This window comes from Psammomys obesus, unplaced genomic scaffold (genome assembly GCF_907164565.1).
Source record: "Psammomys obesus unplaced genomic scaffold, mPsaObe1.curated_primary_1811, whole genome shotgun sequence".
NCBI lineage: Eukaryota > Metazoa > Chordata > Mammalia > Rodentia > Muridae > Psammomys > Psammomys obesus.
Window position 1 is genome coordinate 1,995,972 of NW_026591643.1, and position 21,492 is coordinate 2,017,463.

The following is a 21,492-nucleotide window of genomic DNA, read 5'->3' on the forward strand; positions in this document are numbered from 1 at the left end:
TCAAACACACATGGTGCACATATATGCATGAAGGCAAAACACTCCATACACCTAAAATAAATTAAAAAAAAAAAAAAAAAAAAAAGGAGCCGGGTGTGCTCAGGGAGGCAGAGGCAGGCAGGCAGGCAGATCTCCAGTTCAAGGCTAGCCTGGACTACAAAGTGAATCCAGAATAGCCAAGGCTATAAAGAGAAACCCTCTCTTGAAAACAAAACAAAACAAAATGAATAAACAAAACCTCAGAGATCCTGGTAAACACCTTTAATTCCAGCATTCAGAGCTCTGAGTTCTAGTCTAATCAGTTACATGATTGAGATCCTGTCTCAAAAACAAAAAAAATTTTTTTTTAAGCCAAGAAGGGAGATATGTCACAATAGATTAACTAAAAAACAAAGGAAAAAGTTGGCTGGCTGTGGTGTTCTTGGTGCCGGACAGCTACAGTGTCACCTACAGACATCACAGCCCTGGGGCGGCTAAGGCAGGAGCACCCCGACTCCACGAAATTGAGGTCTGCCGGGGAAACAGAGACTCTAGTTTCAATCAAACAAAAAATGAAAGTGGAGTGGAAGGAAAATGGCCCACTATCAAAGACTGTTAAAACTATACAGTTATATAATACTGAAAAATAGTAACAAATACTAAGGTACTTTCTCCACTTTTCACCAGCCAAAAGACATGGTGGTATGCATCTGTAATTTCCGCACTTACAAGGCTAAGGTAAAAGGATTGTCGCAAGTTCCACGCCAGCAAGAGATACATACATACATACATACATACATACATGCGTGTGTGTGTGTGTGTGTGTGTGTGTGTGTGTGTACATACTGTGTCTCAGACAAACAACTTACGTGTGTACACCTTCTGATTTTCTTTGCTCAAAAACTAAGGTTCTGCCCTCTGGAGAGGCAAGATGGAAATCAATATCTAGTTCTCCTCCATCTAAAACCTACAGAAGAAAAAAATATGTATTACAAACTCTGAAAATAGAAAGTTCTATAAAATAAACCACATGATGTAAACATTTATTATCATCTATCTGTCCACCTGACACAGGGTCTCGTTATGTACACTAGACTTACCCTGCCTCAGAGCTGGGATTGAAGGCACCCCATGCCCTGCCTTTAAAAATGTGTGTGGAGGCCAACTGTCGCAACTTACTTTTTGAGGCAGGGTCTCATTACATAGCTAGGCTGGCCTTGAACTTGTCATGCTCCTCCCCTGGCCTCCTGAGTGCTTACAGTTACCAGCATATGGCACCATGCTTGCTTGCAAGGAAAATTTTAATTAATAAAAATTACTTTCTCATCTAGACTCTTTCACTAACCCCACAGTTCTTGTTTCTTTGCATTTATTTTTGCTTCCTTTAAATCCGTCTTTCAGTCTACCCAGTAGTCTCCTTGCAAAAAATAAGGGAAAAGCTATTATCCTCTAAAACACATTTATTGTCCCTTGTCTGTTGCCTCATCAGGTGGTCTACATCCTTCTTTACTCCTACCCTGCGCCTTTACAGTCTTCAAAGGTCGCGACAACTCGGTACTCCAGTACACCCCTGAATGCTCAAACTACACACCCTAAAATCATTAACATCTAATAGTGTTCCCCTTTTCTGAAATTGGCCTAATTTCTTCATTATCTCATTTCCAGGTTTATTTTTATTTTTTCCAACAAGCCTATTCTCTGAAAACAAGAAATGACTATTCTAACAACATGTAATGCTACTGTATTCAACTTACAGTTTAAGTCAGATGTGATGGTTTATGCTGTAATACCAGTACTTGGGAGACTGAGAAGGACTGTTACGAAGTTCTGAGGCCAGCCTGGGCTAAATATAAAATTCAATGAAACCCTGCCTCAAAAGCAGACCAACCAGACAAGCAGCTAATCACAACCAACAAAAAAAAGCCTCAAATCCAGACAAAGCTTGCCTATGAACCCTAAACTCCTGGGAACAGAGATTCTCTAGTTGTTTCTTCTCCTTGCACAAACTAACTGTTCAGTAAATGCTAAACTTTCGCTCCCAAGTGGAAAATGATTATTAAGCTGTAATCTCATTTTTACTGAGACTTTGTATAGCATTTTGGATGCTTCCTGCACTCACTGCAAACTTCTACAAATAATCTTAATATAAAAATTCCACATAAAATTAAAAAAAATATTTAATAAGTGTATGTGTGTGCTGCACGTGCATGCGGTATCTGCTGAGCTACCAGTCCAGCTCACTACATAAAGTTTACTCTATACCAAATAGCATTTGAACCTTAATTTGAAAAAAAAAAAAAAGCCTCAAAGATAAAATACATCAACATATATTTTGGTGCATTGCTTACTTGATTTTAAAGTAGTGTATATACAACCGGGACGGAAATGTTCCCCTAAATACGACAACAGCTCCTTTCAACTCTGACTTAAGAGATATTCACATAGTCACCATTAAAAATTCCTTAACTGCAGCAAACACCGCGACGACTTTATACTGTCGGAATTCGGTCAAAGCGGTGAGGGTGATTCAAACAAGTGTCATCATTTCGTCCAATAATAAAAAGGAACGTGTATCGCGCCCTTCCTGAAGTGTATGCGCGCTAGCTGGAAAAGCTGGGGGTGAATTAAGAAGCAAGGCGTAACGCCACCCACGTCACCAGCGCTGGCCTCTCTCCTACCGGAGGAAAGGGAAGAAGGGGGGTAGGTGTCAGTCTTAGGACGGGCCAAACTTGCGGGTTCCGGGCGCGTCCTGCGCGCTTGCGCCGGGGAGGCCCGCTTCCAGCGACGCCCGCATCCGCCTCGGTGGCGGCTCGCAGAAGCTGCGGCGGGGCGGCGCGGGCCGCGGCGGCCTAGCACTTACCTGGTACTCGATCTCCAGCGAGCCCTTCGGGGGCATGGGCTGGTAGAAGCACTCCTTCCGGCCGGCCGGCAGCGTGAAGGTGAAGTCACTGTCCAAGGAGGGCGTGAAGCCGGCCGCGCCCCGCAGCGGCGCTAGGGGAAGAGCGGCCAGGAGGAGCGCGGGGAGCGGCAGCCAGACCCTGCCGCCCATCCCTGGCGGTCTCCGACTGGCAGCGTTTAGGGAGGTTCGGAATGCTGGCGCCTCGGCTTCGAAGCCCAGAGTCTGGGGGAGCTGCGGGAGGCGGCGGCTCACGCTCGGCTTTCCACGGGGCCGGCTGAGGGTGGGGCCGCCGCCCCTGTTGGCAAGCTTCAGGGTTCCGCATCCTAGCTTCCCCCACACGCACCAATCAACGGCGCCTGCCGGAACGACGGGAAATGTAGTCCGGTGCGAACTCGGCCTGCGGCCCACCCGCACGCCCAGCCTCACTTCCCGGCATGCCCCGCGCGGGGGCGGGGCCATGGCCCGGGAGGCGCGTCCCAACGGCCGCCGCGGCGGTTCGAATTCGGCGCCGCGGAGGTTCGCAGCGTCTCCTCATCGTGTGTCCGAGGCTTCCATGGCGCGGCCCGCGAGCGTGTCCCAGGCTTCCGAGCGCAGAGGAGCCTCGCGATGCGCGCTGGTCTGGGGTCGCTAACCCCAGCTGCGACCTTGTCGGTGAGCAAATGACTCCTGGTTGGAAACGGGCTTTCCTGAGGGACCCCTTTCTCGTGGGACCGTCGACGTGCGTGCGGCCCGGCCCTGCGCTCTCGTGTCGCCTGCTTGTGACGCGTTTTGTTTTAGCTGAGGCGGAGTCGGAAAGGAGGACGCCAGATCTTGTTCCGCTCCCTCTGGGCAGGCGGAGGACCTCTTCCTTGAAATAAAACACTGTAAAACCATGTCCTCTTTCTCCAGCGGAAAATCCTGTCACAGGGTGTTATAGAGTAAAAAGTGCTTGTCCTTTCCTTGGGGAGTGTGTGTGTGCACCTAGAACGCCTTTGTCACTAGGCTTGAAGATACCGTTGTCAGGGCCCTCTAGGTCGGGCGATGAGCCTCTTCACTTACACTCAGCAGAGGTAAATAGCCCTCAAAGGAAACGAGCATGTTTGAATATAAGACGTATCCATCGCTGCTTTAGAAACTGCTGAGCGTAAAAACCTGACATAAACGCTGTCAAACAGTACTGAACAGCCCTTTTTAGTCTGAATTTTCCCTTTTCCTCCTTCATTGTCCTGTATAAAACCAGAGCTGTTGAATAGATGTGAAGCAGAGTGGGAACCTGAGCCACTGACTGTGAACGTCTTTGAACTCAAGCAGGAGCAAATTTGTGAAAACAAAAACGGAGAGAGGGTAGAAACATTTCTATCGACAAAACATCTCATTTAATTTCAGCTTTGTCCAGTAAGGCTAGAGTTTTTATTATTCCACCTCACTCGTGAGAAATTTTGAGTGAGAAATTAATGTACCAAAGTATTTTACCTGACTGGGGAGGGAGAAGGCAGATTATTCATTTGTCCATTCAAAATACTGAGCTTTCCTAAATACATTACACTCTTGAACATAATACATGGGAATTACAACATTGGTAGCCCAGGTTTTAAGAAGGGCAATGAAATTGGTACAACATTGAAAAAAAGACAGATGGAATAAGAAAGAAGAGTGAAATTGTAAGAGTATACAGGAAGTTCTATAGCAGGTAGACATTCTGAACCTTTTTAGTGTTTATTATACTTTTAATTTTTTTGGTTTTTCAATACAGGGTTTCTCTGTGTAGCCCTGGCTGCCCAGGACTTGACCGAAGTGCTGGAATTGAAGATGTGCTACCACCATCCTGCTATTTTTTTTTTATTTTAATAATAATAACAATAATAATGAAACATCTTTTGCTGTGATCTTTAAAATACTAATTTTACTTTATGTGTGTGGGTGTTTGGGATCTTCTGAAACTGGAGTTACAGACTTGTAAAGCCATCATGTGGGTGCTGAGAAGAGCAAAGCACCCCTCTGAAAGAGCAACCAGTCCCTTTACTTTCTAAGCCATCCAGCCTATCCTGATTTTCTTTTATGGCCAAGAAACTTAGTTTCATAACTGTAGAGATACTTGCTCACCAGTTGATGCAACAAAAGTTCATACAGTTCTATGAGTTGAATTGCTAAAGGTCCTTGTTTTTGTTTTTGTTTTGAGACAATGTCTTTCTAGGTAGACCAAGCTGGCCTTGAGCTCACAGAGACCCACTTGCTTCTTCCGAAGTGCTAGGATGAAGGGAATGGTGACCATACCCATCCTCTAAATGCCATTTTGATGGGATTATGACTTGTGAATGTGAATGTTTTTACATTTTAAAGCCACTGTGAATGGGAGGACATAACATCTGGTAGGATTTATGGAGGATTGCAGTGGTTTTATATTGAAGTTAATTAGAGAAGTATACCTTGATTCAATTATACATTGACCCTCAAATTTGTGACTTTGAGAAAATTTATTTTTAAAAATTACATCAGTTTGGGCTGGAGAGATGGTTCTGTGGTTAAGAGCACTGTCTGCTCTTTCAAAGGACCCGGGTTCAATTCCCAGCACCCACATGGCAGCTCACAACTGTCTGCAACTCCAGTTCCATGGATTCTGGCACCTTCATACCAATGTACAGAGAATAAAATTAAATAAATTATTTTAAAAAAATTACATCAATTTACTTGCGTGCATGCGTGCCTGTGTGTGTAGGTCAAGAGACATCTTGTGGCAAATCTGTTCTCTCCTTTGACCTTTGGGTTCTCAGGGAGCAAATTCAGATTGTTAGTCTTGGTACCAAGCACTTCCACAGTTTCTTCTTAAATTTTATTGCTGTGAGAATATTTTGATACCACAAAATCTAAACGTAATCTACAAGAAATTTCCTTGTATTTTTTTTTTTTTTTAAAGGAAATGGAATCTGTTTCATCAGGCTACTGTAATAAAGACCATGACCATGAGGAAGAAAGCTTACTTGCAAATGTTGCTTCATTAAGACATGAACTGAAAGTAACAGAATGGAGTTTGCAGAATTTAGGGGAAGAGTTATCCAGGCAAGGAAATAAAATCACATGTATAAATTAAAGTATTTATTTATAAATGTAAAATGACTAGATTTCATTATATACATGTTTAATATGCTTCTGGACTAAGATGTGATTTTCTGTACTTTTTAATACAAGTCAGTTTGTGAAAATGGAAATATTAACAAACAAATGAAGAAAACATCATTAATATATCAAGAATCAATGTAAAATATATATTCAGAATTTTATTACTCTTTCATTGTTGTAGCTGCTTTTTTTACTCCTGAAGTAAAGAGGTTCAGGAAATACATAATTGCTAATGCAAACTAATTGGGATTTATTGAAAGTATTGGAAAGACAGTTTTCTGTTCATAACTATGGGTCTAATTTTTGGTCATTATAGTAGAAATTTGTAGTAAAAACTTTCAGAACTGAAATGTAGTTTTTCTTTGTTCTGTAGTGTTAGTCCAAGTGAAAATTCTGATTATGTCTGCAATCCTTCAAGATGTGAAAGGATTATTTTGGAAGAACTTGCTCAACCTAGCCGCCTGGGACATTTGAATTACCCACCTTATAAAAAAGTTTGCAAGACATCGGGTAGTATTGATTTTCAAAAGAAACCAAGAGATAAGGTTATTATCTTTAGACCTGATTATTTAAAATTGTTTGCATTACATGTCTTATTCTTGGTTTTATGTTATTAATAGTCCTTTACTGTCTTTGAGATTGGAATATAATTGTTCTTTTTAAATATTGTATGTGGATGAGTGTTTTGCCTGCAGTTAGTTGTGGAGGTCAGAAGAGAGTTTTGGATCCTCTGAAACCAGAGAAATAGATAGTAACTTTAGTTGTGAACTTCTGTGTGTATGCCAGGAATTGAACCCAAGTCCTTGAGAAAAGCAACCAGTGCTCTTTTTAATCCTAATTGTTTAGGATTAAATTGGCCCCATAATTGTTCTTTTTAATCCTAACTTTTTATGCAATGAAAACTCCACAGTTAAGAGGAAAACTAAGTTTTTAAAATACAGTTAAGAGCTTTTCAATGTAGCCAGCTGTGGTGGTGCCTGCCAGTACTTGAGAGGCAGAAGCAAGTGATCTGTGTGAGTTCAAGGACAGCCTGGTCTACAGAACAAGTCCAGGACTCCAGGGCTCTGTTAAACATAGAAACCTTGTCTTGAAAAGCCAAAAACAACAACCACCACAACAACAAAAATGAAAGAAAAGAAAGTTTTTAATGTATTATGTAGACATTGGCAGTATATATTATTTAAATAAAAATATAAAATACGTTAGTTTTTTTTTTTTTTTTTATAAAGAGGAAAGGCATGTGAGTAATTATTTTTATGCACCTGGAATCACTAGAAAACTAAATGTTAAAAGAAAAAGCCAGCATGGTGGTGGTTTATGCCTATAATCCTAGCACTGGGAACACTGAGGTAAGAGAATTGCTGAGTTCCAGGACAGCCTGGACTGAAACCTTGTATCAGACAAGCAAACAACAAAAAGACTGAGGTTGTAATTCAGTTGGTAGAGTGCTTGCTGAGTAAACATGGCCTTTGTTTGATTTTGAGCACCTCATAAACAGCCTGGTGACTTTGTCTAGCATTGAAGAGGAAGATTTAGGAGGGTCGGAAGTTCAGTCAACCATGCCCATACAGGGAGCTTGAGATAGGCCTGAGTTAGAAAACCTGTCTCAAAAAATAAAAATAAAAAAGGTAACAGTTAATTAATAAAACAGCTAGTAAAGATGGCAGGTTTTTTTGCTTTGTTGTTTTATTTCCTCTTCTTTTTGAATCAGGGCTTTGCTGTATAGCAGCCTTGGCTGTTCTGTAACTTTCTTTGTAAACCAAGCTGACCTGGAACTTACAGAGATCCACCTGCCTCCCTAGTGCTGGGATTCAAGGTGTGTGCCACCATGCCTGGCCCAGGATAGCTTGACTTTATAATTTGTACATAATTTTGTATAAAAAATTAAAAATATTTCACAAACTTAAAATATCATTATTTCATATATTATGTTTAAAATTAATAGCTCCATAAAAGTGCATGTGTAAGTTAAAGATACCGTCTCATTGGTTCTTGGCATATGCATTCCTTTTATACTCCTCTACATCAGTGTCGTTGTGACTGTCTTTAAGTGTAGAAATACAAAGATTTCTATAGTGTATTTGCAGGAGTGATATTGTGAACTGATTTATCAGATAGCATCCACGTTTAATAAAGTGCACCTCTCTTTTTCCAGTCTGTGCTTAATTTGCACTATGAGGAGAGAATGTCTTTCACACATGCTTTATCAGTCATGATGGTTATTGTCCGGAGTTTTTCAACGACTATAATAGCGATTATTGCCGTTTTCTATTATATGTGAATATCAGATAATTTAGTGTACATTGTTCTTTTCTTTATTTTCAGGTGTCTTTTTCATCTGCTTCTGTGGATGAAGAGATTAAAAGCCTTCGAGAGAAGCTTAATCAACTTAGGCAACAGAATGCTTATTTGGTCACACAGAACCATTCTTTAATGACTAAGATAGAATCTATCCACTTTGAATTGACACAATATAAAGCAAAAGTATGTCTCTTGATTTGCTAAGAGAGTATTTGTAATGTATATATTTGTGTGTGTGTGTGTGTGTGTGTGTGTGTGTGTGTGTGTGTGTATGGATGTATATTGATTTTTTTTTTCGGACAGGGTTTCTCTGTGTTCCTTGGCTGTCCTGGACTTGCTTTGTAGACAGGGTGGCCTCAAATTCACAGAGATCCACAGAGATTTGCCTCCCTGAGTGCTGGGATTATAGGCATGTGCCATTGCACCGTCTTCAATTATTTGTTCTATTTGATGATTAATAACCAGAACATACGTATGTTGTCTATCTAATAGGTAAAAATTTCTATATGCTAGTTGAATATTGACAGGGACTAAAATCACTATCATATCTGAAGATATTTTAAGAGAACTTTTAATAATTTTTGCATTAAGATAAATCAGCTTCTTAAAATCTTATTGTTTTAACTTAAAAAATAGAAAAAACATGAGATTGGAGAGATGATTTACTGATTAAAGAGCACTTATTCATTTTCCATTTCCACCCACATGGTGGTTCACAACTATCTGTATCTATAGTTCTGAGGATCTGGTGCTTACCAGGCATGCACGTGGTGGACAGATGTACAAACAGGCAAAACACCCACACGTAAAATAAAAATATATCTTAAAAAAAGAAAAATCATCCTGAATTTTCTATTACTTAGAAACCCCCTTATTGTCTGTCTTAAATAGTATCCATACTATTTTGAATAGTTTGTTACTCTTTTTAATAAAAAATTGTTATTTTGTGTGTTTGTATTTGTGTGCATGTATGACTGTATTCCATGTGCAGGCAGTGCATGTGGAGGCCAGAAAAAGGTCCTGCATTTCTGGGACTAGAGTGGTGGTCATGAGCCACCGTGTGGGTGCTGGGAATTGAACTTGGGTCCTTTGGAAGAGCAGGTAGAGCTCTTAACTGCTGAGCCATTTCTCTAGACGTTTTTTACTTCATATATATTCATAGGTATTTTTTTTATTATTTTACATGGCTTTCCCACTATTTATTTATTGTTAGCAATATTATGTGATACTGTAACTTAATCCTATCTTTTTTTTTTTTTTTTTTTTTTTGCGGTAGGGTTTTTCTGTGTAGTACTGGCTGTCCTGGATTAAAGGTATTCGCCACCATATCTGGCTCTGCATTTTTGTTTAAACTGTGTTATTGGTATCATAAGATAGGACTAACTAGCTGGTGTGGTGGCACCTCCCTTTTTAACAAAACGCTACCAAATGAAAAAAACTCCAGATGTCCAGTCACTGAGAGATGCTAATGTAAACCGGTATGCCCAAAAAATAGTTTGCAACAATGCCTGCCTTTCTTCCTTCCTCTTTTCTTTTCTTCCTTCCTTCCTTTCATCCTTTCTCTCCTTAAGAAAATAGTGTGGCTGCTCAGTGGTTACGTTCTTAACCACTTAAGTTTGTTGCGGGGCTGGAGAGATGGCTCAGTGGCTAAGAGTACTGGCTGCTCTTCCAGAGACCTGGGTTCAAATCCTGGCAACAACATGGTGGTTCAGGACCATCTATAATGCGATCTGGTGCCTTCTTCTGGCATGTAGGCAGAACATTGTATACATTAAAAAGCCAGGCTCCATGGGTAAAGTCTGTAATCCCAGCACTCGGGGAGGCAGAAGCAGGGAGATCTCCGGCCTACAAAGCGAGTCCAGGACAGCCAAGGATACGCAGAGAAACCCTGTCTCTAAAAAAACAAAAAGACCCTTTGTTGTTATTCTAGAGCACCCATGTTCAGTTCCCAGCATCTGCATGTTATCTCCTGACAGTTTTTAACTCTGATGCCCTCTTCTGGCTTCCATGGGCATTGTACACATGCACAGACATAGGCAGGTGCAATACTCACACACAAATATTCTCTTCTGTTTGTCCACTTTACATCAGCTGTATCCCCTCCCTTGTCTCATCCCAGTCCCACTCTTCCTCCCTTTTTCACTATCTCCTTCCCTTAGTCCTCAGAAAGGGGTAACCCTCCTTCCTTACCAACTAGCCACAGGCTATCAAGTCTCTTCAGTTCTGCCGGCATCCTTTTCCACTGTGGCCTGGCAAGGCTACCTCACCCAGGGGAAGTGATTGACTTGTTGCCTGCAACAAAGTCCATGTCAGAGACAGCCCCTGGGCCCCTTGCTGGAGGACCCACATGGAGACTGAGCTAACTATTGGCTACATCTGAGCAGTGGGCCTAGGTTTTCTCTATGCATGGTCCTTGGTTGGTGCATCAGTCTGCATTCCTCTGCTGCGCCCAGATCCTGTCCCATCTGGGTCCTTCTATACCCCCCCAAATCTTTCATAAGACTCCCTGTGCTCTGCTGGAAGTTTGGCTGTGAGTCTCAGCATCTGCTTTGATCCCCTGCTGGGTGGAGTCTTTCAGAGGACATCTATGGTAGACTCCTATCTTACCATGAGTTTCTACCATGGTACCTTGAACAGGATGATCTTTTCCAGATCCATTCATTTGCCCTGTAAGTTTCATGGTGTCCTTGTTTTTAATAGCTGAATAGTATTCTATTGTATAGATGTAACACAAATTTTTTATATAAATTTTTTATTTGTTAAAATTTATTCACTTTGTATCCCAGCTGTAGCTCCCATCTTCAAGCGATCTTCATATTCACTTTGTATCCCAGCTGTAGCTCCAAATTCCTCCTTCCCTCCCTCCTTCCTTCCCTCCCTCCCTCCCTCATCTCCTCCCATGCCCCTTCCCCAGTTCACTGATAGGGGAGAACCTCCTCCCCTTCCATCTTACCCTAGCCTATCAGGTCTCATCTAGACTGTCTTTCATAGTCTTCCTCTGTGACCTCGTGAGGCTGCCCCACCACACACCAGGGAGGAGGTGATCAAAGAGCCAGCCACTGAGTTTATGTCAGAGACAGTCCTTTGCTAGAGAGCCCATCTGGAGACTGAGCTGCCATGAGCTACATCTGTGCATGGGTTCTAGGTTATCTCCATGAATGGTCCATTTGTTGGACTATCAGTCTCAGAAAAGACCCCTGGGCCCCGCTTCTGTTGTTCTGCTTGTGGAGCTCCAGACCCCTCCAGGTCTTTCCATCTCCCCCTTCTTTCATAAGATTCCCTGCACTCTGTCCAAAGTTTAGCTATGAGTCTCAGCACCTGCTTTAATATCCTGCTGGGTAGAGTCTTTCAGAGGCCCACTGTGGTAGGCTCCTTGTTTTCATGTTCTTCCGAAATCTATCCTATTTGCCTTTCTGAATGAAGATTGAGCATCTTACAGGGTCCTCCTTGCTTAGCTTCTTTAAGTGTACAGATTTTACCATGATTATATTATATATTAAAATATTTTATTATATGTCTAATATCCACTTATAAGTGAGTATATAACGTGTCTTTCTGCTTCCTGGATATCTCACTAACATAGGTTTTTTTATCCAGTTTTTGGTTGAGGGACATCTAAGCTGTTTCTAGTTTCTTGCTCTTATAAATAAAACTGCTATAAACATAGTTGAGCAAGTCTTCTTGTATGGTGGAGTGTCTTGTGGGTATTATGCCCAGGAGTGGTATAGCTGGGTCTTGAGGCAGAGCTGTTGCCAGTTTTCTGAGAAAGTGCCAGATTACTTTCCAAAGTGGTTGTACAAATTTGTGCTCCCACTAGCAATGGAGGAGTGTTCCCCTTTTTCCACGACCTTGCCAGCATGTACTGTCACTTGAGTTTTTGATCTTTGCCATTCTGATGGGTGTAAGATGGAATCTCAGAGACATTTTGATTTGCATTTCCCTGATGCTAAGGATGTTGAACATTTCTTTAAGTGTTTCTCTGCCATTCGGTATTCCTCTGTTGAGAATTCTCTGTTTAGCCCTGTACCCCATTTTTTAGTTGGATTAGTTGGTTTGATGGTGTTTAACTTCTTGGTTTTTAAAAATATGTTTTCAATGTTAGCCCTCTGTCAGATGTAGGGTTGGTGAAGATTTTTTTTCCCAATCTGTAGGCTGTTGTTTTGTTCTGATGACTATGTCCTTTGCTTTACTAAAGCTTTTCAGTTTCATGAGTCCCATTTATTGATTGTTGAACTTAGAGCCTGAGCTGCTGGTGTTCTGTTCAGGAAGTTGTCTCCTGTGCCAATGAGTTCAAGTAACTTCCCCTCTTTTTCTTCTAATAGAGTTAGGATGTTTTATGTTGAGGTCTTTGATCCACTTAGATTTTAATGTTGTGCAGGGTGATAAGTGTGGATCTATTTGCATTTTTCTACATGAAAACATCTAGTTAGACCAGCTCCATTTGTTGATGATGCTCCCCCCTCCTCCACATTGTATATTTTTGGCTTCTTTGTCAAAAATCAAGTGTCCGCAGGTGTGTGGGTTTATTTCTGGGTCTTCAGTTTGATTTCATTGATCCATCAGTCTGTTCTATGCCAGGAACATGCAGTTTTTATTACTGCTGCTCTATAGTACAGCTTGAGATCAGGGATGTAGATACCTCCAGAAGATCTTTTATTGTACAGGATTGTTTTAGCTATCCTGTTTTGTTTTGTTTCATATGAAGTTGAGAATTTTTCTTTCAAGGTCTGTAAAGAATTGTGTTGGTAATTTGATGGGAATTGCATTGAGTCTGTAGATTGCTTTTGGTAAGACGGCCATTTTCACTATGTTAATCCTACCGATCCATGAGCATGAGAGATCTATCTTCTGATATTTCTTCAGTTTCTTCCTTCAGAGACTTGAAGTGTCTTTCATACAAGTCTTTTGCTTGTTTGGTTAGAGTCACACCAAGATACTTTATATTTTTTGTGTCTATATCTAAAGGTGTTTTCCTAATTTCTCAGATCGTTTAATCACTTGTATAAAAGAGCGCTACTGGCTTTTGTTTTTGTTTTTGTTTTTTTTAGTTAATTTTGTATCCAGCCACTCTGCTGAAAGTGTTTATCAGTTTTCGGGGTTCCCTGGTAGAATTTTTGGGGTCACTTATGTGTACCATCATATCATCTTCAAATAGTGATTCTTTCACTTTCTTTTCAATTTTAATGAAAAAGGTAAACTTATCAGTACTAGAATACAGAGTTGCTTGATTTACATTAATAACTGTGGTTAAATGATATATTATGTATTCAGTATGTGGGAGTTGAAGGAAAGGAAGTCATATTCAGGATCATTCTCAGTTAAGTGTCAGCTTGAAGGTCAGAATGAGATCCATGAGCTAATATTTTTGGTGGTAGGAAAGTACTGTATATCTGGATGTGATGGATCACATTTGTGGTCCCAGCACTGAGACATGAGGACCTTGAGTTTGTGGATAGTCTGGTCTACTTAAGAAGTTTCAGAACTGCATGGCCAGTTTCAAAAATCCTAAACAGCATTATATCAAAACAAAAAATCATTATAAACCTATACTTACACAAAAGTCTAAGTTTTTCTTTCTCTGTGTGCTCTTTCTCTCTTTTTTAATGTAATTTTTGTTTTGAGGCAGGGTCCTTTTGTTTTTTGAGAGAGGGTTTCTCTGTGTATCCCTGGCTGTCTTGTAACTCACTTTGTATACCAGGGTGTGTTTGAACGTAGAGATCCACCAGCCTGTGCCCCCAAGTGCTGGGATTAAAGCCGTGCACCACCACTACCCAGTGAGGCAGGGTCTTATATATCCCAGACTGTCCTTTACTCATTATTGTTAAAAAATGGCCTTGAACTTCTAAACCTTCTCCCTTCACCTTTTCCCTTGGGGAAAACTGATAAACACTCCCCAAGGGCTAGGATTATAGTCAGGTATTACTATATCCAGTTAGTGAGATGCTCAAGATAAACTCCATTTCCTGTGCCTGGCAGGTGGTGCATTCCTGTAATCCCAGCACACTGGGAGGCAGAGGTGGGCGAATCTCTTGAGTTTGAGGCCAGCCTGGTCTACAGAGTGAGTCCAGGACAGCCAAAGCTACACAGAGAAACCCTGTCTTAAAAAACAAACAAAAAAGTCTACTACATACTATGCAAGAACTCTACAAACTGAGCTAAGTTCTTAGCCCTTGTTTTTTGTTTCTGTTTTTGTCTCTGATTTTGAGATTTTATGCAGCCTGTACTGACCTTAAACTCATAATACAGGAAGGTTGACCTTGAACTCCTGATCCTCCTGCCTTCTCAAGTAGTGGGATAACAGGAATATGCCACCATTCTCAGCTCTGCTACTTCCTGAGTGTGTGTCTTTCAGGCCTGCTAGCTATTCTATTCTAACATCTCTGGTGTTTTTCTAATTGAAATTGCTATCTCCTAAATCCCCCTTTTTTTTTCCTCTTCACGTAGCTTCTCTTCTAGTTTCTTATGGGCCTATCTGAAAATATGGAGTCCTACTAACTCATGATTAAGTTCTAGGATAAAATCATACATTAAATATTTCAGAGCATTGCTTTCCCATTGTGTGTTCTCCAGTTCTGCTTTGAATCAGGTACAGCAAGGAAAGTGAAAAGCCTCAGGCTAACCCATTATAGTCTGGTGTATTGTGAATCACTCTGCTTAGCACGTAATCTTTTGTCCATTTGTGTTTTTCATATTCCAAGTTTTAAGACTAATTCTTTTTCCTTGGAGTTTAAAATTTTTATGTTTGCTGGGTGATAGTTGACAGTGCTTGGGAGTCAGAGGCAGTCAAATTTCTGAGTTTGAGGCCCGCCTGGTCTACAGGCTTCCAGGACAGCCAGGACTATTCAGAGAAGCCTTGGCTCAGAATAAACCACACGCATGATGTTGACAGGCCTTTGCATAGGCCTTTATTATGCTGATTACGTATGAAGGGCCTTTCACACCAATGCACATAAAAGAAAAGAAAATAAATTTTTTAAAAAGATTTTTTTTTTTTTTTTTTTTTTGTATTTGCTTGTGCTTGTTGTTAGCTTTTAGAAAGGTCATAGTGCTTTGGTTATTCATATTTAAGAGAAAGATATTTAAAAGTAATTTAGAAGTTGCCTATGTGTTAGTGAAGTCTGTTTAGTAGGCTTCATTTGTGAGTGATGATTTATAGAAGTGGCCATTTTTGAGGCAAGTATTCACCAAGTCCCCCAGAGGAGAGCTCATGTATAATGGTCTTTATTTGGAGCTAAGTTCTTTTTTTGTTTTTGTTTTCAAGACAGTGTTTCTCAGGGTAGCCTTGGCTGCCCTGCCTCGCTTTGTAGAACAGGCTGGCCTTGAACTCACAGAGATCTGCCTGCCTCTGCCTCTGCCTCCCTGAGTGCTGAGCTTAAAGGCATGTGCCACTGTGCCCAGCTCTGGAGCTAATTTCTTCATTAAAGAATATTTAGAACAAGGTGTGGTGGTGTTTGCCTTTAATCCCATCACATGGGAGTCACAGTCAGGAGTATTTCTGTGAGTTTGAGGCTATCCTGGTTTCCATTGTGAGTTCTAGACAGCCAAGGCTATGTAGAGAGAGACTGTGTCTCAAACAAAACGAAACAAAAACAAAAATTAAACAAAGAACCCCCCCACACACACACACACTCAACAAGAAGACTGAATTTTTGCCTGTGGGATAGCTTCAAATGAGATGTGAGTAGAAACTTGGGGGCTATGGCTTTGTGTTGATCCCTTTATTTATATCTCCGCCTCATCTCTGAGGACTCTCAGTATCTTCATATAATAAACTCTTTTACCTGGCTGCTGGTGTTCTAGGCATTGGAAAAGGGAGGGTGAGGACTTATTGTAGAGACTCTGGACAATCTTTTCTTTTCTCTCCAGGATGCCTTTCCTGCTTCCAACTTCATGTTCTCAACCTGCTTTTCAAGTATAAGCAGTTCTCATCAATATTCTGATTATTGATTAATTAAATAATAATTCTCCACCATTTGCATTGTGTATTCCTTCCCTACTTCAGTAGTTTTACTATATCTTTCTGGTTATAGGGTTACTATGTATTTCTGAATTATTTAGGTTTTTTTTTTTTATTAAACATGCTTTCTAAAATTAGTTTTCAGTCAAAAATTCAATATATATTTCTTACATAATTCTTTATTTTGGTTATATATATATATATATATATATATATATATATATATAGTCTAATATGTGTGTATGTATTCTACCATGTGAAATTAATCTTCCTAAATAATGTTAAGAATTATTTTATGCCAGACAGTGCTGCCTCACATCTTTAATCCCAGCATTTGGGAGGCAGAGGCAGGCAGATTTCTATGAGTTCAAGGCCAGCCTGGTCTACAAAGCACATCCAAGACAGTCAGGGCTGTTACACAGAGAAACCCTGTTTTGAAAAACCAATAAATAAATAAATAAATAAAGATAAAGAAAAATAAAAAAATCATTATGTGTAGTAAATCATTATGTGTAGTTTCCCTCAAGTATCTCAGTATACTTGAGGGAAACTACACATAATGGCAGGTCATATTCTGAGCCTGTGTTATGATGATGGTGTATATATATTAAAGCTGATCAAAGGAATAGATAAGATAGGTTTTCCATTTAGCCAGTGCCTGAGGTGTCCTATTGAGCCTTCTCATCTGACAAGGAAAGACTAAGATAGATTTATTTCCTGAAACCATAAAAGTATTTTTTTTATCTGTTTTTGTTTTAGATGTCTTTGCTTGAGTCTGCCCAAGAGCAGGTAGCCAACATCCCAATCTTAGAAGAACAGATTCTAAATTTGGAAGCGGAAGTTTCAGCTCAAGATAAAGTTTTGAGGTAAATACACTGTTTAGCTTGAAATTTTTTTTTTTTTACTTTGTACTTCTGTTTGTTGTATCTTACTAATTTTTGTCTCTTCTCCCCACTATTCTTTGGTGACCTAATAATGTTTTAACACATCATCAGATTCATTTAGTCAATTATAGCTTCTCATAGCTGTAACTTGAATGCAGCGTACAAGGACTAAAGATGGATTATTTTCAGCTGAGGTGCTTATTTGCATACTTGGGTTTAATATGAATTAGTTCATTTCTTGCCCTATATTGCAATACATACTCATTGCTTCAATGGAGTTTAAGTACAAGAAATAGGGTATTTTATCATTTATTCTATTTTGAATATAGTGTATACTAGGCATCATGTTATATTTGAGTGATTTTCATCACTGTTCTGGGACTAGCAGTACTAGCATTATCTGGGAAGTTTGAGTCCTATCATATATATATATATATATATGCACATACATACATATATCACAAACTTTGGAAGATGAAGCTCAGATACACACATATATGTTTATATTTGGTTTTGATACAAGGTTTCTTTGTGTAGCTCTGGCTGTCCTTGAGCTCACTCTGTAAATCAGGCTGGCCTTGAATTCAGAGATTTACCTATCTCTACCTGTATAGTTCTGGGATTAAAGGCATGTGCCACCACATGCAGCTAAATTTTAGTAAGTACCATAGGTGAGTCTGATGTATGTTAAAATGTCTTTTAAATTTATCAGTTTTAGAACTTTCTTTGTGATACATATATTAGCTTAAATGCATTCCAGGGTTTTTGAATTTTTTTGATCAGTTTTTTTTTATTCTTTGAGAGTTTCATACAATGTATTTGATCATATTCATTCCTTTCTTCCCACTCTTCTCAGATGTTTGTGCAGGAGCTTGCTCACTTGCTTGCTCAGTCTCCCCCAACCCCCACTTTGAATTATTTTTGTGTTGGCCAACTACTCTTAGGCATGGGGCCTGTCCTGGAGTGCAGTTTGGAGTTAAACCAGGGTTTACACCATTAAAGAAAAGTGACTCTCATTCTTTCAGAAACTATCAAATGCCAATAGCTCCTCAATTAGGGGTAGGACTTTGTACCTATCTTTCTTTCTACATTCTGGAATTTCTGGAAAACAGTGATTTCTCTACTACTCTCTAGCTCTTAAAATATTTAGGTTCTCTCTTCCATGCAGATCTCTGAGCCTAGATGTCCCATTTAAGGCTGAACATGCCACACCCTCTTATTCTCTGCATATTCACAAGTTTTGGGTCTCTGTGTTAATTGCCATCAAGTGTAAGATGAAGCATCTCCTATAAGGGTTGAGTGATGAACTGATAGTATAACAACTCAGTAGGAGTTGTTTTCATCCTGTGTCCATTTGGCAGATAATAGCAAGAGATCCTCACCTAAGGTGTACGGCCAGTTTGGCCACAGGCTCTAACCCTTGTTGACACTGCCAGGTATTGGTTCTGCTCATGGAGCAGTCCTTAAATCCAAGGAGAAAATGGTTGGTTACTCCCTTAAAATTTGTGCCATTATTGTATCGTGGGTATATCTAGTGAGGCAGGTCATTACTGTAGCTGGAAGGGCTCCTCTGGATGAGATGATGATGAGCTTTCTTCTCCTGTCACATGCACAGAACCTTTGAGCACTAGGAAATCTAGTCATGAGTTGAGTACTTGCTAGATCTCTTCATGTTCTGTACTCAAGCATGTGGTATCCTCAGCAGTAGAGACTTACCATCATGTTCTGGAGGGTAAGCAGGGCATGGTGATGCATACCTTTTAATCACTTGGGAGACGGAGGCAGGTGGATCTCTGTGAGTTCAAGACTAGCCTGGTCTACAAAGCGAGTTTGAAAATAGCCAGAGTACACACAGAGAAACAAACAAGGGGAAAAACAGACAAACAAATTCTGGAGTCATGGTAATTAAGAGCAATGGCCATACCCTGCAAGTTTGATGTTTCATGGACCCATTGGCCAGTAACTCAAAAAGAGTTACTCTGGAGTGGTATGGGAAGATGGTACCTTTTGTTTTTTCAGTGTGTGGTATCTATTTGAGGAACTGCCCCCAACTTTTCTCTGTATTTTAGGAAGCTTTTATAATAGTGGGTTTCCATATGGATTTTCAAAGGCCTCTAGTGTTAGCTGTCCCTCTCTGTGTTCTTTCTGCCCTGCCATCTCCCATGTCTTTTAGTCCTTCCTGTCTCCTTTTCCAGTTGCATTTTTCTTCACCTTTTCCTTTTATAACACTTTATCTTCTCTTTCTTGAAAGGTTTTTCCTGTGTGCCCTTACGGGTTAACTTAGCTGCTGTGGGTTTAAGAGATAAGGTCTTGCTAAGTTGTCCAGGTTGGCGCTTCGTCATCCTCATGTCCTAGTATTTGGACTGCAGCATTGTATCTGGCTTCATATTTATATCACATGTAATAATTACTTGTATTCGGATATTTCTTTTTAAAAATGTTTTTCTTACATTGGTTTCTTTATTGGGGTTGGGCAGTGGTGTGGGCATGCCATGGCACACGTGTGACGGTTAGGACAACCTGCCGGAGTTACTGCGCTCACTCCACATGGGCTCCAGGGACTGAGCTGAAGTCATCAGTACTGGTGGCAAGCACCTTTTCCTCTTAGCAGTCCTGTCTGGGTATTTTGTCTGCATGTACATTTGTGTACAGTGTGCATACCTGCTGCTCATGGAGACCAGAAGAGGCTGTCAGATTCCCTGGACATGGATTGCCATATGGATGCTGGCAATCAAACCTTGGTCCCTTAGAAAATCAACAAGTATTCTTAACTACTAAGCCGTCTCTCTAGCCCGTTAGTCTAATCTTTTTTTTTATTTTGATTGTCCTCAATATTCTAGGTAACTAAATGATAATCATCAACAAATAACAAAAATTTCTTGCTCAAAATTTGTATTTCTTGCTACTTTTCTGTTTTTGTGTTTTTCATTGGATTGAACAATCAAAAATATCTTTGGCTGTAGAAGTGGTAGCAATTATATTTGCTTTGTTTCTGAAGTATATAGAGGTGCTTCTAGTTTGTATGGAATATGTTTATTTTTGTAAAAACTGTAGCTGAGGATGACTTTGAATTTCTGATCTTACTGCTTTTTCCTCTTGAATGCTGTGAATATAACTGGGTGCCACCATTCGCAGTCAGTGAATTTGAAATATGATATGAACTTTTACTTTACATGGGGTTCTTTACATAAAGTATTCTTTATGCCACACAAATAGTATTTTATTGGTAACTTAGGAATATGCCTTTCTCTGTCATTATATATTTGTCTTTTGAACTCACTGATTTAATTATTCTTAAAGTAATTATGTCGCATTATTTTTCTATTTCTCCAGCAATCATATTAACAGTTCTTAAAGTTTATCCTCTGTTTATAGAGAAGCGGAAGATAAATTAGAGCAGAGTCAGAAAATGGTGATTGAAAAGGAACACAGTCTGCAGAAGGCCAAGGAGGAATGTATAAAATTGAAGGTGGACTTACTTGAACAAAGCAGACAAGGAAAGAGGTGCGTGGTGTGCAGCCCTGAGAGCCGTGCCTGCTGTGCGCCTGCTGTGCGCCTGCTGTGCGCCTGCTGTGCGCCGTATCGCTTTTAATGCAGATCGCTTTTTACCTTCAATGTTTTCAGTAGCTTTTCTTTTTAAAGATTTATTTAGTTATTCTGTGTACAATGATTTGCCTGCACGTACACCTACACATGCCAGCAGAGGGCGCAAGATCTCATTACAACCACATGGGTGGTGGGAATTGAACTCAGGACCTCTGGAAGAGCAGCCATTGTTCTTAACCTTTGAGCCAGCTCTCCAGCCCCAGCTTGAATTTTTAAAAATTTGTTTATTTTTTATTGACTTTACATCCTTGTAGCCCCATATCGCCCCCTCACACACACACCTTTTTTTAATTTTCATTTTTTGAAATAGGCTATTGCTGCGTAATCTTGGCTGGCCCGGTTCTCACAGGGCAGCCCAGGCTGGGCTCCAATTTGCTGTAGTTCTTCTGCTTCATTTTCTATTCTTTTCTGTTTTCGTTTGTTTGTTTTTTCAAGACAGGGTTTCTCTGTGTAGCCTTGGCTGTCCTAGAATTCACTGTGTAGATCAGTTTTCCCTTGAACTCATAGATCACCTGCCTCTGCCTCCTGAGTGTGGGATTAAGTGCTAGTTTATAGACATGGTAGAATGTTTGCCTAGTTATGTTGCCTGACTCTAAAGAAAATTTTGAAGTGTAAATATTTTAGACATTTGGCAGTAGAATAGCTTAATATCCTTTTTTGTGTCCATTTTTCATTTTTCATCAAGATTTTGTAAGTAAATTTTTAAATATTTATTTATATATTTGTGTGTGTGTGTGTGTGTGTGTGTGTGTGTGTGTGTGTGTGTGTGT

General features: G+C 40.1%; 2 protein-coding genes across 4 annotated transcripts in view; one reads left to right on the forward strand and one right to left on the reverse strand.

Annotated features, from left to right (window-relative positions):
* Tmed5 (transmembrane p24 trafficking protein 5) overlaps positions 1–3,473 on the reverse strand; it is a 12,996-nt gene extending 9,523 nt beyond the window's left edge. Inside the window, exons 1-2 of the mRNA XM_055611554.1 lie at positions 2,840–3,473; positions 849–946 (exon numbers count right to left, since the gene is read on the reverse strand). Coding sequence (XP_055467529.1) covers positions 849–946; positions 2,840–3,337 — 596 coding nt within the window. The 5' untranslated portion in view covers positions 3,338–3,473. The remainder of the gene's footprint in view (positions 1–848; positions 947–2,839) is intronic.
* Positions 3,459–21,492, forward strand: part of Ccdc18 (coiled-coil domain containing 18) — a 104,297-nt gene continuing 86,263 nt past the window's right edge. For 2 of the 3 annotated variants that reach the window (XM_055611553.1, XM_055611552.1), the window contains exons 1-6: positions 3,459–3,529; positions 5,772–5,914; positions 6,348–6,519; positions 8,300–8,458; positions 16,992–17,098; positions 20,492–20,620. In XM_055611553.1, coding sequence (XP_055467528.1) covers positions 3,485–3,529; positions 5,772–5,914; positions 6,348–6,519; positions 8,300–8,458; positions 16,992–17,098; positions 20,492–20,620 — 755 coding nt within the window. In that variant the 5' untranslated portion in view covers positions 3,459–3,484. The remainder of the gene's footprint in view (positions 3,530–5,771; positions 5,915–6,347; positions 6,520–8,299; positions 8,459–16,991; positions 17,099–20,491; positions 20,621–21,492) is intronic. The other variant, XM_055611551.1, reaches the window with a different exon arrangement.